This window comes from Pholis gunnellus (genome assembly GCF_910591455.1).
Source record: "Pholis gunnellus genome assembly, chromosome: 6".
Lineage (NCBI taxonomy): Eukaryota > Metazoa > Chordata > Actinopteri > Perciformes > Pholidae > Pholis > Pholis gunnellus.
The window spans coordinates 21253332-21267671 of NC_136532.1; the positions used below are offsets into that span (position 1 = coordinate 21253332).

General features: G+C 38.7%; 3 protein-coding genes across 3 annotated transcripts; 1 reads left to right on the top strand and 2 right to left on the bottom strand.

Moving 5' to 3' along the window:
* The first annotated feature begins 854 nt into the window (after positions 1-854).
* LOC306697096 (gypsy retrotransposon integrase-like protein 1) lies at positions 855-4517 on the top strand. Its single transcript, XM_079160838.1, has 8 exons — positions 855-1170; positions 1643-1836; positions 1926-2037; positions 2141-2279; positions 2411-2465; positions 2576-2833; positions 2914-3030; positions 3852-4517. The coding sequence occupies exons 1-8, from the start codon at positions 1002-1004 to the stop codon at positions 4107-4109; spliced, it is 1302 nt and encodes a 433-aa protein (XP_079016964.1). The 5' UTR covers positions 855-1001; the 3' UTR covers positions 4110-4517.
* A 347-nt stretch (positions 4518-4864) lies between these two features.
* LOC306697798 (uncharacterized protein) lies at positions 4865-7696 on the bottom strand. The gene is made up of 2 exons (XM_079161846.1): positions 7449-7696; positions 4865-7275 (listed from the first exon to the last, which is right to left on the bottom strand). Exons 1-2 carry the CDS (start codon positions 7618-7620, stop codon positions 5834-5836), a joined length of 1614 nt encoding a protein of 537 aa, XP_079017972.1. The 5' UTR covers positions 7621-7696; the 3' UTR covers positions 4865-5833.
* An 850-nt stretch (positions 7697-8546) lies between these two features.
* On the bottom strand, positions 8547-11324 carry LOC306697037 (uncharacterized protein; the record flags this gene model as incomplete). The annotated part of the gene is made up of 4 exons (XM_079160778.1): positions 8547-10394; positions 10561-10671; positions 10785-11078; positions 11264-11324. The coding sequence occupies 4 exons, from the start codon at positions 11322-11324 to the stop codon at positions 9364-9366; spliced, it is 1497 nt and encodes a 498-aa protein (XP_079016904.1). The 3' UTR covers positions 8547-9363.
* Positions 11325-14340: the final 3016 nt, after the last annotated feature.

The window sequence follows — 14340 nt, forward strand, 5'->3', positions numbered from 1 at the left end:
CGGCTGATTCTGTGTTCACGCTAGTTAGACAGCAGCAACAAACACACATAACACTTCCGGTTCGAAGTCTTTAATAATAAAAGTGTAATTTCCTAAAATCTTAAATTGACTAACGTTGCACACCTTTTTTTTGTTGCTGAAGAAATATAGTAGCCGTTAACATTGGACTTTATATTTGTATCCTCCGTGTACTTGTACTGATGTTGGTATTGACAAATTGGCAGCTGCGTTTACAAACTGCGACCACTAGATGGCAGACTCGCACTATTTTTACTATTTTAGTATATTTTAAAAAGAAAAGAAAAACGCAACGCAATGAATACTCTACGGCAAATTTTGACAGATTGACGGCAGGTAATCAAAAATACACATTTTTCTAAAAAATACACATTATAATGTCCGGTGGCAGTATTCTTAATGAGAAATATTTCCCATATAACTTGAAAACTAGACATTTTTGTAATCGATTGGCAGGAAGTACCAGTTGTTGTCCACAAGGGGGCAAATTGGCAGCTGCGTTTACAAACTGCGACCACTAGATGGCAGACTCGCACTATTTTTACTATTTTAGTATATTTTAAAAAGAAAAGAAAAACGCAACGCAATAAATACTCTACGGCAAATTTTGACGGATTGACGGCAGGTAATCAAAAATACACATGTTTCTAAAAAATACACATTATAATGTCCGGTATAACTTGAAAACTAGACATTTTTGTAATCGATTGGCAGGAAGTATCAGTTGTTGTCCACAAGGGCGCGCTCGTTGTAGAAATGGATACCAAACAGATAAATACAAACGTAGAAGAAGAGAACGAATACAGGCACAAGCATTGTAGCTTCATCCCGAGTGTTTTTGTTGTGGATTATTTGCTATTTGTCTTCAATAGGAGTAGCTAGCACTGCTGCTAAATATGCCGATTGCCAGTTAGCACCTTTTTTTTGTTTATTGAGAATACAAACGTAGTGCATTGTACTACTTTGTAAAGTCTAAAGCGGAAATGTTAAGCGTGGAGTCGTTGCAAGTGGCTGAGGAGGAAGTGGTCGAATCCAGCTCCAATAAACTCGGTGACATTTACACTTTTGTGGCTAAAGGCTGCTTTCCTCAGACGATGAATCCCTTACGAAAGAAGAATCTAAAAAGATACGCCCAGAAATTTATGATCGATGGTAAGGTTTATTTTAAAAACCTTAAAAAAACACTGAGAATGCACTGCTTTCATCACTCACTTCCATTTCAAAAACCCTGCACATTTCAAATCGCTTTTCTTGTCATCAAGTGTAAACAATGTAGGACATAACGTAATGTTTCAAATGCATCTGTAGGAGCCTGTAGAAATGATTCACTAAAACCTGCACTCATAAACCGGCTCTAGTACTTGTTCAGGTAACTTGTGCTTTGTTGGAAGATCATTTATAGGAATAGCAATCGAACTACTTATAAAACATCACATATTCTGAAGATAAGTGGCGTTTTGTAGATAATGCCTAACTGATAAACTATGTATGTCTACCATCAAGATAAACAAGACAACATTAAATACTACTAAGTATGGTGGGACGTTCTCTCCATCCTCCACAAGTCAGAATAACACAAGTGATTCACAGCATGTCCCACTTTTAATTCGTTTCTACATTCAAGAGGGCAAGCTGTACTATGTGGGACCCAAGAAAGAAGAGAAGAGGGAGGTAGTGATAGAGGCAGAAAGGAAGAGGCAGGTTTTTCTCGACTGCCACTTCAATGACATCGGTCACCACCTGGGCCAAAAGAAGACCGTCCACAGGATCCAGAGCAAGTACTACTGGCTGGGGATCATCAAGGACGTGGTGGATTGGGTACTTACATCTTTATGACTACATTTTTATGTTAACATCAATGAGGCGTGATGATAATAAAGTTGAACCTTCTGCGATAACTGTTTCAGATAAAAGTCTGTGAGACCTGCCAGCACACAGAGAGGAATAAAAACCTGGCAAGGATTGTTCGGCCTATAAAAGTGGACGCACCTTGGGATATTGTTGGGATTGACATAACAGGTTTCAGCCTCAATTCAGTTGATCACATTTTTTATATTCTGTATCATTTCTTTCCACACGTTGAGACCTGCTGCCTGTTTTTCTCTTCTCTTCTCTTGACCAGGGCCTTTCCCAGAGACACAGCAAGGCAACACCAGTGTTACAGTCCTCATTGATTATTTTAGTAAATGGCCAGAAGCTTTTCCAGTGCAAAAGACAGACGCTCTCTCTGTTGCGAAATGCATTTCCAAATGCATATACAGGTAGAAGAAGCATTTCACAAAATCTTCAATATTCATGTTTAGGTTGAAACAAGGTTTTTACCGATATAATCTGCTGATGTCTATATATTTTTAAGCTGGAATATAACTTATTCTGATCTCTGTTCAATCAGGTTTGGTGCCCCTAAAGCAATAGTGTGTACACAGAATGCTGACTTCTGTGATGAGGTGAGATGTCAGTCACAAAGTCAATTAGAATAAACCGATCAATTAAAGGATTAGATATTGTAACACCGTCGTGGACCAGTTTTATCAGTGCCTGTATTGGTGTTTTCTAGGTGACAAAGCTGCTGTGTAGCAGGTGGAACATTGTGCAGAAGGTGTCTCCTCTGGATCAACCTCAGCTCAACCCGCTCCACGACTGCACGAGTCCTTTACTGAAGGATGCCATTTTGCAGATGGTAACTGAGAAGCAGGCGGAATGGGACGACTTCCTGGACCCAGTGCTGTTTCTCTTCAGGACGTCCACCAACCCTACGACCAAGTTCAGCCCTTACTCCCTAATGTTCAACAGGAAAGCTAATTTACCAAACGAGGTAGGGCTCCATTGTCAAGAAAAACAGATCTAACTCTGTGGATTTGTTTTTGCTTACTAATTTGACTTCCTTTGCTCCAGACTACTTTGAGCCTGCTCGGTTATGACGACCAAGAGCAGGAGATGTATTCCACAAAGGAGAAGGCCTCGGCATATATGACCATAATGCAGGAGCAGCAGAACTCTGTGAAGCAGCTGGTAATTGTTTTGTCTTACTCTATTACAATGGCTGTTGGTGGTGAAGCTAGTTCTTTGTTTATCTGATTGTTGCATGCACATCATCCGCTGCTTTCTGGGTTTTGACACAAAACCCAGAAATGGGGGTTGGGGGTATACAGACTGCGTATAAGAAGTAAACGTAGTCCCCCTTTGGTTTGTGGACTGACGTTTTACAGCCTCGAGTTTGAGATTTTTTCCGTCACCATCTTGATTTTTATCTGTTACCATCTTGGTTTTTTGCAACCTAAAGTGAAACAAGACAGTGGAGCGAAGTACAACTTTTTACTGCAAAGACTTTAGCAAACAGTTGTCTTTTTACATATAATAGAAGAGCAGAGCTACATTTGCATTATGTCTGTGTCGTATTTCTGTCCATTTGACTATAAGTCAAATTTTTGCATGCTAAAATGAAGATGTTGCATACTAAAAGAAAAGACAAAAGAAAACAACCAAACCAAGAAACCATATATCTATTTTATAATTTATTAAATGACTTACATGCCACAGTTTCCTGTTGTATAAAGAAAGTATCAATGATTACTGGTACAAAGTTAATGCTGGTATTACCCATGTGTTACGCAACAACAAACGTGTCAAAACAATATTCACAGATGCACACATTTATGGGATTAATTGTTAAACTCATAAACATAACTGGCTGTGTGTAGCATATGGTAGATGTGGGGAGAAATTATTCAGCTCAGATGTTTTATATTTATTTTGTCCTTTTTTTTAAAAAAAAAACGAAAAAACTACCATCCCTTCTGTTTTGTGTCTGAATGTGTTTCTTCCACTTCCAGGTGATCGCCAATATGAACGCTGCCTACAAACAAGAGAAGAAGAAGAACACCAAGAGGAGAACACATAACATGCGCTCGATGACTTTTAAAATCGCAGATCCTCTTTTCTGTGCAGGAGACTCGCCCTCCCCGAAAAAACTGAAAGACGGTATTTATTTATCTTTTCCTGTTGAGACGGTGCTGGCCACCGAGCAAAGCAGCTCAGAGGACATGAAGACTGAGTTAGAATACCACTTAGCTGAGTCTGACGTCCACTGAGGAGGACTGGGAAGAGATTTGTAGAGTGGACGGATCAGTGGAGCATGACGATATGTTGTCACGAGCTGCCTGAAGTCTTGGACAGACGATGGAAATCCAGATGTTGGTGAAATGAGTTTGATGCTTATTGCTGCTAACCGAACGTCCGTTGGTTGATATTTCACTGGTGTTTAGAACCAGAATACACGGAGCAAGAAATTGCTGTGAACATTGACCCACATTAATTGTTGAGCTTTTACCCGATTTCCCTACAAACCTTGTTTCCCATAAAAATGATGTTAACTTATTTTTTTCTATCCGTGTCATACAATAGATTTTTAAGCTGGAATACTTTAAGATAGAAGTATTGTTTGATTGGCGTATTCTTGGTGTATAGTCATTACCTGATGGGAAATCAGATATTACTTATGAGGATTTGTTAAATAAATGAGTTGATCAGGATGTCTAGTACTCACATTGTTTCATACAAATAGAAAAATAAAAAGTTCCATTTACTAGACTACCAAACGGTATCACATCAAACTTATAATTTAATTGAAAAGACAATACTCTAGTTGATACGATGGCAACACAAGTCACCCAACACCACTAGAGAGTCAACAACCCACTCATATAATCCATTCATGCAACAATGTGTAGGAGGCTTCATATAGAACTGTCAAATACTACTTGAGGTACATGCATCTTGAGTTCTTGTTGAAAATTTGTTAGAAAAATTCACTCGAGACTGATGGAAAATCATTAATCATAGGCCATTTATTCTTGCAAGAAGGAGACAGAGTTGATTCACATACAGTATACATGGGTCAAGGCTGCTCGGAGATCTGTCTCCGAGCCTCTGATAAACAAGAGTGTCACAGGCAATATACGTCACAAAAGGATAACACACACGAATTGCCTTCATACAGCTACGTATCTGGACACTTTAACAATTGGTTCTAGTACAAAGGTCACTTTTATAATCGGAAGACGCCATGAAGTATTGACGCCGTCTACAACTTTATTTACCATTACAAGCAGTGCTGAGTGTTCTTTTGGATAGACTAAACAGCTGTGGCGCTTAATGTCAGAGGAAGTTCAGACAACGAGGACAGGGTGCCATAAAAATGATCTCATAAGGACACCAGACTTTGTAAGCACACATTATAATTAGTCATTTAGATTTCGACCATAACAATATTACACTAAAAGTGAAATGACACACCTCGTGAATGGACATTCATCGCAACCAACAAGATCACACCATTAACAGCAACCACTGTGAAAGTAACACATTTCCTTGCTTTAGATTACAATTGTTTAAAGAAAATACTGTTTGCGAACAGAAAAGTCAGTAATATAGTTGAATAAAGGGATACTTTTGATTAAGATATGGTCACCTCAACGTTATTTAAAACATTTTACATTGTTACAGAGACGTAGTTATTGCAAAAGTGTATTTCATTCAGTTAGTGAACACGTCTCCACTGGAGTTTAAACTCAACGCTTTCTCCTGTTTATTGATCATCAGGTGTTTTTTTTAACAATGTGATTGGAGTAAAACTCTTCCCTCAAGTGCTGCAATTATGTGGCTCCTCATTTCTGAGTTCTTGTGAGTTTTGAGCATTAAGCACTAGAATAGTCTCCCACATATTTGACAAATACAAGGCTACTTGTCTATTGTTTTCATCCCTTATATGACACGTTAAAATACTTTTCCTTGCAGATTTTGCAAAATTACAGCTTTAAACCGTTGTGTGGATTCTCATGTGGACTGTCAAGTCACAACTAAGTCTGAAATCTTTCCCACATATTTTGCAAGAATATAGTTTCTTACCTGTATGGATTGTTGTATGAGTGTTCAGTGAAGATTTCTGACTGAATCCTTTCCCACATGTTTTGCAAACAAAGGGCTTCTCACCTGTATGTGTTCTCATGTGGACCCTCAAGTGATTACTATGTCGAAAATCTTTTCCACATGTTTTGCAAGAATACGGCTTCTCACCTGTGTGGATTCTCATGTGGGAAATCAGGTTACTACTTTGTCCAAAATCTTTTCCACATGTTTGACAAGAATACGGCTTCTCACTTGTGTGTGTTCTCATGTGGGAAATCAGGTTACTACTTTGTCCAAAATCTTTTCCACATGTTTGGCAAGAATACGGCTTCTCACCTGTGTGTGTTTTCATGTGTTCCATCAAGTAACTACTAGATCGAAAATCTTTTCCACATGTTTTGCAAGAATACGGCTTCTCACCTGTGTGTGTTCTCATGTGGACAATCAAGTGACTACTACATCGAAAATCTTTTCCACATGTTTTGCAAGAATACGGCTTCTCACCTGTGTGTGTTCTCATGTGGACAATCAAGTGACTACTACATCGAAAATCTTTTCCACATGTTTTGCAAGAATACGGCTTCTCACCTGTGTGTGTTCTCATGTGTTCTCTCAAGTAACGACTACATCGAAAATCTTTTCCACATGTTTTGCAAGAATACGGCTTCTCACCTGTGTGTGTTCTCATGTGGACAATCAAGTGACTACTATGTCGAAAATCTTTTCTACATGTTTTGCAAGAATGCGGCTTGTCACTTGTGTGGATTTTAATATGAGCCTTCAATGAGGATATCTTACTGAATCTTTTCTCACAGAAGCTGCAAGAATGTGACTTCTCATCTGAGTGGGTTCTCAGGTGTTTGTTGAAATGCGACCTGAACTTGAAAGTTTCTCCACACGCGTCACATTGGAAAAGTGATTTACCTGTTTGAGGATCACTGCAAGTCTTTAACAAGTTGTTAATATCGTTACAGTGACTTCTGTTTTCGTAATGTCTTTTCTTTGGTTCTGGCTCTGAATCGCTAGTTGATTCTGAGTCTTCATGCTCGCTTCCTTTCTGATCTTGGCTCTCAGCTACATGAGAGTTGTTGGAGAGGAGCTTGTGGTCCCTTGTTGGTTCTGGTTCAGTGTGGTTACTTTCCTCATAAGAAGGAGTCAACATGAAGGTCTCAGTCTCCTGCTTCAGTTGAAGCTGCTCTCCTTCCTGACTGGTGCAGGGTTTCTCCTGTTCCTCTTTGATCTGTGGAGGATCTGGGTCCTCTTGGTCCAGACTGGAGTTCCTCTCCTGAATACAGAGCTGCTGGTCAGAGAGAACCTCCTCCTCCTTACAGACATGTTGCTGTGGGAGCTCTGGAGGGACAGAGAGCAACATAAACAGGATACTACGGTGATGACAGAAAAACAGATATTAAGCAGAAAAATACTAGTAACGTTTTGTATTTAAATCATTAGGATCCTTTATTCATTTACAGGTCATATTGCCCTGTTGTTGTTTTTTTACAGACCATATAAGTTGTACTCACCTATCCTGTGTAACTTTATTTCGGGTTTCCAAAACATATTCAACAATTTGCTCTGACGATCGATCTCTTCCTCGTACTCGACGATAGTTTTTTCAAAAACTCCGAATATTTCTTCTGCAGCAGCAGATAGTCGCTCGTTGACAAAATTTCTCAAACACACAACTGACGACATTGTTGCTTAGTTACAATTAAGGTGACTCTTTTTAAGTATGACTGATGTGTACTTCCTTCACGCGACAAGCCTCGTCTTCTGTTTACTTCTTCTTCTTCTTCTTCTTCTTCTTCTTCTTCATATTTGATTGGCGGATCGCAACCAACTTGAATAGGTGCATACCGCCACCTACTGTACCGGAGTGAGCAGTTTCAGGATACAAGTTTCATCACTGTTCTATCTGAGAAATAAAATAAAATAAAACAAAACAGAAAAAATTAAAATAAAATAATGTATACATATTTATATTTATATATACATATACATGTAAATAAATAAAAGTAAACTACACCTACTAACAACTAAATCCTACGTCAGAGATGGGCAAAAATACATTAAAATGTATTTTGATACAAAATACAAAATACCCCCAAATAAATATATTACAACAAAATACAAAATACTGGTGCCAGAAAATGTAACAAAATACATGTATATTGTATTTAAAATATAGGAAATACTTTTTTCTGGATTTTCTGTTTTTCTTCTTTTTCATGTGGGTTTCCCTGGATGTATCTTTATCCTTTTCCTTCACTTTTTGTGCTGCTTCCACATAAGACACTTGGTTGAGTATTTTATATTTTTGCACTTCTTTTGCTTGCATTTGAACTGGGCATCCTCCAAAAGCAGCGCTGTGTTCACCACCACAGTTACATTTATTTTTTTCATTTTGACCACATTTTCCGTACTCATGCTCGCCTCCACATCTTGCACATCTCTGTTTCCCCTTACATTGCCCTGCAGTGTGTCCCATTCTTTGACATTTGAAGCATCTTAAAGGAGCTGGAAAAAACTCTTTTACGTCATAGCCCATATATCCTATTTTTATTTTCTTAGACAAGATCTTTTCAAACTCAAGCAGCACTGACAGGCTATCAGTTTCCATTCCATTTCAATTTATTTGAAGTCTCGACGCTTTCACCACTTTCCCTCCTTCCACTTCCTGCATTATCTCATCTATGGACACCGACAATGGTACATCCTGTATCAATCAATCAATCAATCAATCAACATTTATTTATATAAAAATTCATGTTAAAGCATGTTAAAGCTGACCTGAGGACTTTTCTTCACTAAAACTACTTTTTCTATTGAAGACAGTCACACACATCTGCAGACTCGATGAAAATAAATTGTTTATAACTTCAGACTTCAGCATGAATCTGGTATTCTTACATCACCACCGTATGCAGCTTTATTGTTAGAATACATACATGAGATCAAATAACAGATGTAGAACAACATCGACAATTTGTGTTTCTGTCATCTCTAAAGTCCCCGAAAACAAAACATATATCAAGTTATACCAATTACAACAAAAGCAATACATCAACATATAAAATAAAATGGCATGCTGCAAACAGAAAAGACAATACTCTAGTTGACAGGATGACAACACAAGTCACCCAACACCACTAGAGAGTTAACAACCCACTGATATAATCCATTCATGCAACAATGTGTAGGAGGCTTCATACAGAACTGTCAAATACTACTTGAGGTACATGCACCTTGAGTTCTTGTTGAATATTACACTAAAAGTGAACTGACACACCTCGTGATTTGACATTCATTACAACCAACAAGATCACACCATTAACAGCAACCACTGTGAAGGTAACACGTTTACTTGCTTTCGGAGATTACAATAGTTCGTCCCTTATATGACACATTAAAATACTTTTCCTTGCAGATTTTGCAAGATTACAGCTTTAAATCTTTGTGGGTTCTTCTCATGTGGACTGCCAGGTCACCACGAAGTCTGAACCTTTTCCCACATGAGAGGCAGGTAAACTGCTTCTTACCTGTGTGTATTCTCATGTGGACTGTCAAGTCACCACTAAGTCTGAAATCTTTCCCACATGTTTTGCAAGAATGTGGTTTCTCACCTGTATGGATTGTTAGATGAGTGTTCAATGCTGATGTCTGACTGAATCGTCTCCCACATATTTTGCAAGAATATGGTTTCTCACCTGTATGAATTCTTATATGAGAGTTCAATGCTGATTTCTGACTGAATCGTTTATCGCAGGTGTTGCAAGAATACGGTTTCTCACCTGAATGAGTTCTACGGTGCATGAGTAAGTTTGACTGATAGATAAATGCTTTTCCACACGTGTCACATTTAAAAGTCTTATATGAATGAGGCCATTCACCTGTGTGTACTATCAGATGCCTCTGCAAATGTGACTGATACTTAAAACTTTTGTTACACGTGGTACATTGGAGAGTCTTTTTACCCGTGTCAGTATTACTGTCAATCTTTGACGTAGTCGGGTTAGATTGACTCTTTGTGAGATTTTTCCTTTTGGCACGTCTTTTCTTAACTTTCGGCTCTGCATGTTTAGTTGATCCAGAGTCTCTCTTCTTGGCTTGTTTGTGATCTTGGCTCTCAGTTGTACAAGTGTCGTTGGAGAGGAGCAGGTAGTCGCTTTCTGGTCCTGATACCACAGAGCTTATAACGGGTAAGTTGATAGTGTCATCAGGATTGAGGTTTGGAGTCTGAGCTTCACTGTGGTTACTTTCCTCATAAGAAGGAGTCAACATGATGGTCTCAGTCTCCTGCTGCAGTTCAAGCTGCTCTCCCTCCTGACTGGTGCAGGCTTCCTCCTGTTCCTCTTTGATCTGTGAAGGATCTGGGTCCTCTTGGTCCAGACTGGAGTTCCTCTCCTGAATACAGAGCTGCTGGTCAGAGAGAACCTCCTCCTCCTTACAGACATGTTGCTGTGGGAGCTCTGGAGGGACAGAGAGCAAAATAAATAAGATACTACAGTGATGATAGAAGACCAGATATTAAGCAGAAAAATACTAGTAACGTTTTGTATTTAAATCATTAGGATCCTTTATTCATTTACAGGTCATATTGCCCTGTTGTTGTTTTACCATATACGTTATACTCACCTATCCTGTGTAACTTTATTTGGGGTTTCCAAAATATATTCAACAGTTTGCTCTGACGGTCGATCTCTTCCTGGTACTCGACGATAGTTTTTTCAAAAACTCCAAATATTTCTTCAGCAGCAGCAGATAGTCGCTCGTTGACAAACTTTCTCAAACACACAACTGACGACATTGCTGCTTAACTACAATTAAGGTGACTCTTTTTAAGTTTAAATGATATGTACCTCCTCCACGCGACAAGCGCCCGTCTTTCTGCTTACTTCCGCTAGAATTCTTCTTCTTCTTCTTCTTCTTCTTCTTCTTCTTCTTCTTCTTCTTCTTCTTCTTCTTCTTCTTCTTCTTCTTCTTCTTCTTCTTCTTCTTCTTCTTCTTCTTCTTCTTCTTCTTCTTCTTCTTCTTCTTCTTCTTCTTCTTCTTCTTCTTCTTCTTCTTCTTCTTCTTCTTCTTCTTCTTCTTCTTCTTCTTCAAATTTGATTGGCGGATCGCAACCAACTTGAATGGGTGCCTACCACCACTTACTGTACCGGAGTGAGCAGTTTCAGGGTAAACATTTCATCACTGTTCTAAATTATAATAATAAATAAAAAATATGTATGTATATATAAATAAATACATAACTAAACCCAAACAACTACTAACAACTAAATCCTACGGTATAATCCTGTTTCTTTAAGAAATCGCAACAGTGCCCTGCAGCACTCACGCGATTCTTCGTCCGCTGCAAGAACTCCCTCCAAACTCCACCTCCGTCCCAACTGACACATTTTTGGCTTCAAGATGTTCCTGTCTGAATTATATCTTCGACATTTTAGGATAACATGCTCCACGTCTTCAGTAACATTACAAATAGTGCACTTGTTCCTTAATTAACTTTTTTAATCCCCAGTATCTCTATGGCTGCCTCTACGATTGTCTTAATTCTGTCACTTTTTCTCTTTTGTTGAATTGCCAAATTCATAGTTTTGCCGATGAAGGCCACGAAACAGATTTTATCTATAATTAGCGTGTCCTCATTTATCCAGCCGGCGAGCAGCAACATCAAAACACCTCTTGCATGTTAAACCTGAACACTCTAAAAATAACTTTTCTTCACTAAGGCTACTTTTTCTTTTGAAGACAGTCACACACATCTGCAGACTCAATGAAAACAAATTGTTTATAACTTCAGACTTCAGCATGAATCTGGTATTCTTACATCACCACCATATGCAGCTTTATTGTTAGAATACATACATGAGATCAAATAACAGAAAATATAGAACATCGACAATTTATGTGCGTCATCTCTAAAGTCCCCTAAAACAAAACATAAATCAAGTTGAACCAATTACAAAAACAAAAAAATACATCAACATATAAAATAAAATCTCATGCTGCAAACAGAAAAGACAATACTCTAGTTGACAGGATGACAACACAAGTCACCCAACAACACTAGAGAGTTAACAACCCACTGATATAATGCATTCTTGTAACAATGTGTAGGAGGCTTCATATAGAACTGTCAAATACTACTTGAGGTACATGCATCTTGAGTTCTTGTTGAATAATACACTAAACGTGAACTGACATTCATTGCAACAAACAAGATCACACCATTAACAGCAACCACTGTGAAAGTAACATGTTTACTTGTTTTAGATTACAATTTAAAAAAAAAAAAAGTTTGCTAAAAGAAAAGTCAGTAATATAGTTGAATAAAGGGATACTTTCGATTAAGATATGGTCATCTCAATGTTATTTCACACATTTTACATTGTTACAGAGACGTAGTTATTGCAAAAGTGTATTTCATTCAGTTAGTGAACACGTCTCCACGGTTGTTTCAACTTGATGCTTTCTCCTGTTTGTTGATCATCAAGTGTTTATTTTAACCATGTGATGGGAGTAACATTCTTCCCTCAAGTGCTGCAATTATGTGGCTCCTCATTTCTGAGTTCTTGTGAGTTTTGAGCATTAAGCACGAGAATAGTCTCCCACATATTTGACAAATACAAGGTTACTTGTCTGTTGTCTTCATCCCTTATATGACACGATAAAATACTTTTCCTTGCAGATTTTGCAAAATTACAGCTTTAAACCGTTGTGTGGATTCTCATGTGGGCTGTCAAGTTACTATTTTGTCTGAAATCTTTCCCACATATTTTGCAAGAATATAGTTTCTCACCAGTATGGATTGATGTATGAGTGTTCAGTGAAGATTTCTGACTGAATCCTTTCCCACATGTTTTGCAAACAAAGGGCTTCTCACCTGTGTGTGTTCTCATGTGGACCCTCAAGTGATTACTACATCGAAAATCTCTTCCACATGTTTTGCAAGGATACAGCTTCTCACCTGTGTGTGTTCTCATGTGGACCAACATGTCACCTCTGATTCTGAACTCTTGTCCACATGTTTTGCAAGAATACGGCTTCTTATCTGTGTGTGTTCTCATGTGTACCATCAAGCTACTACTTCGTCCAAAATCTTTTCCACATGTTTTGCAAGAACACGGCTTCTCACCTGTGTGTGTTCTCATGTGAACCATCAAGTGATTACTACTTCGAAATACTTTTCCACATGTTTTGCAAGAATACGGCTTCTCACCTGTGTGTGTTCTCATGTGTACCATCAAGTTACTACTACGTCCAAAATCTTTTCCACATGTTTTGCAAGAATACGGCTTCTCACCTGTGTGTGTTCGCATGTGTACCATCAAGTTACTACTTTGTCCAAAATCTTTTCCACATGTTTTGCAAGAATACGGCTTCTCACCTGTGTGTGTTCTCATGTGGACTATCATGGCATATCTGATTCTGAACTCTCGTCCACATGTTTTGCAAGAATACGGCTTCTCACCTGTGTGTGTTCTCATGTGTACCATCAAGTTACTACTACGTCCAAAATCTTTTCCACATGTTTTGCAAGAATACGGCTTCTCACCTGTGTGTGTTCTCATGTGGCCCATCATGGCATATCTGATTCTGAACTCTCGTCCACATGTTTTGCAAGAATACGGCTTCTTATCTGTGTGTGTTCTCATGTGGGCCATCAAGTGACTACTATATTGAAAATCTTTTCCACATGTTTTACAAGAATGCGGCTTCTCAATTATGTGGATTTTTTTATGAGCCTTCAATGAGGATATCTTACTGAACCTTTTCTCACAGAAGCTGCAAGAATGTGACTTCTCATCTGAGTGGGTTCTCAGGTGTTTGTCAAAATGTGACCTGAACTTGAAAGCTTCTCCACACGTGTGACATTGGAAAAGTGATTTACCTGTTTGAGGATCACTGCAAGTCCTTGACAAGTTGTTAATATCGTTACAGTGACTTCTGTTTTCGTGATGTCTTTTCTTTGGTTCTGGCTCTGAATCCCTAGTTGATTCTGAGTCTTCATGCTCGCTTCCTTTCTGATCTTGGCGTTCTGCTACATGAGAGTTGTTGGAGAGGAGCTGGTGGTCTCTTGTTGGTTCTGGTTCAGTGTGGTTACTTTCCTCATAAGAAGGAGTCAACATAAAGGTCTCAGTCTCCTGCTTCACTTCAAGTTGCTCTCCCTCCTGACTGGTGCAGAGTTCCTCCTGTTCCTCTTTGATCTGTGGAGGATCTGGGTCCTCTTGGTCCAGACTGGAGTTCCTCTCCTGAATACAGAGCTGCTGGTCAGAGAGAAGCTCCTCCTCCTTACAGACATGTTGCTGTGGGAGCTCTGGAGGGACAGAGAGCAACATAAATAGGATACGACTGCTGGTTTCCGAAAAAAAAGACAATCAAATTCAATTTGTCAAAAAGTTTAACATGGAT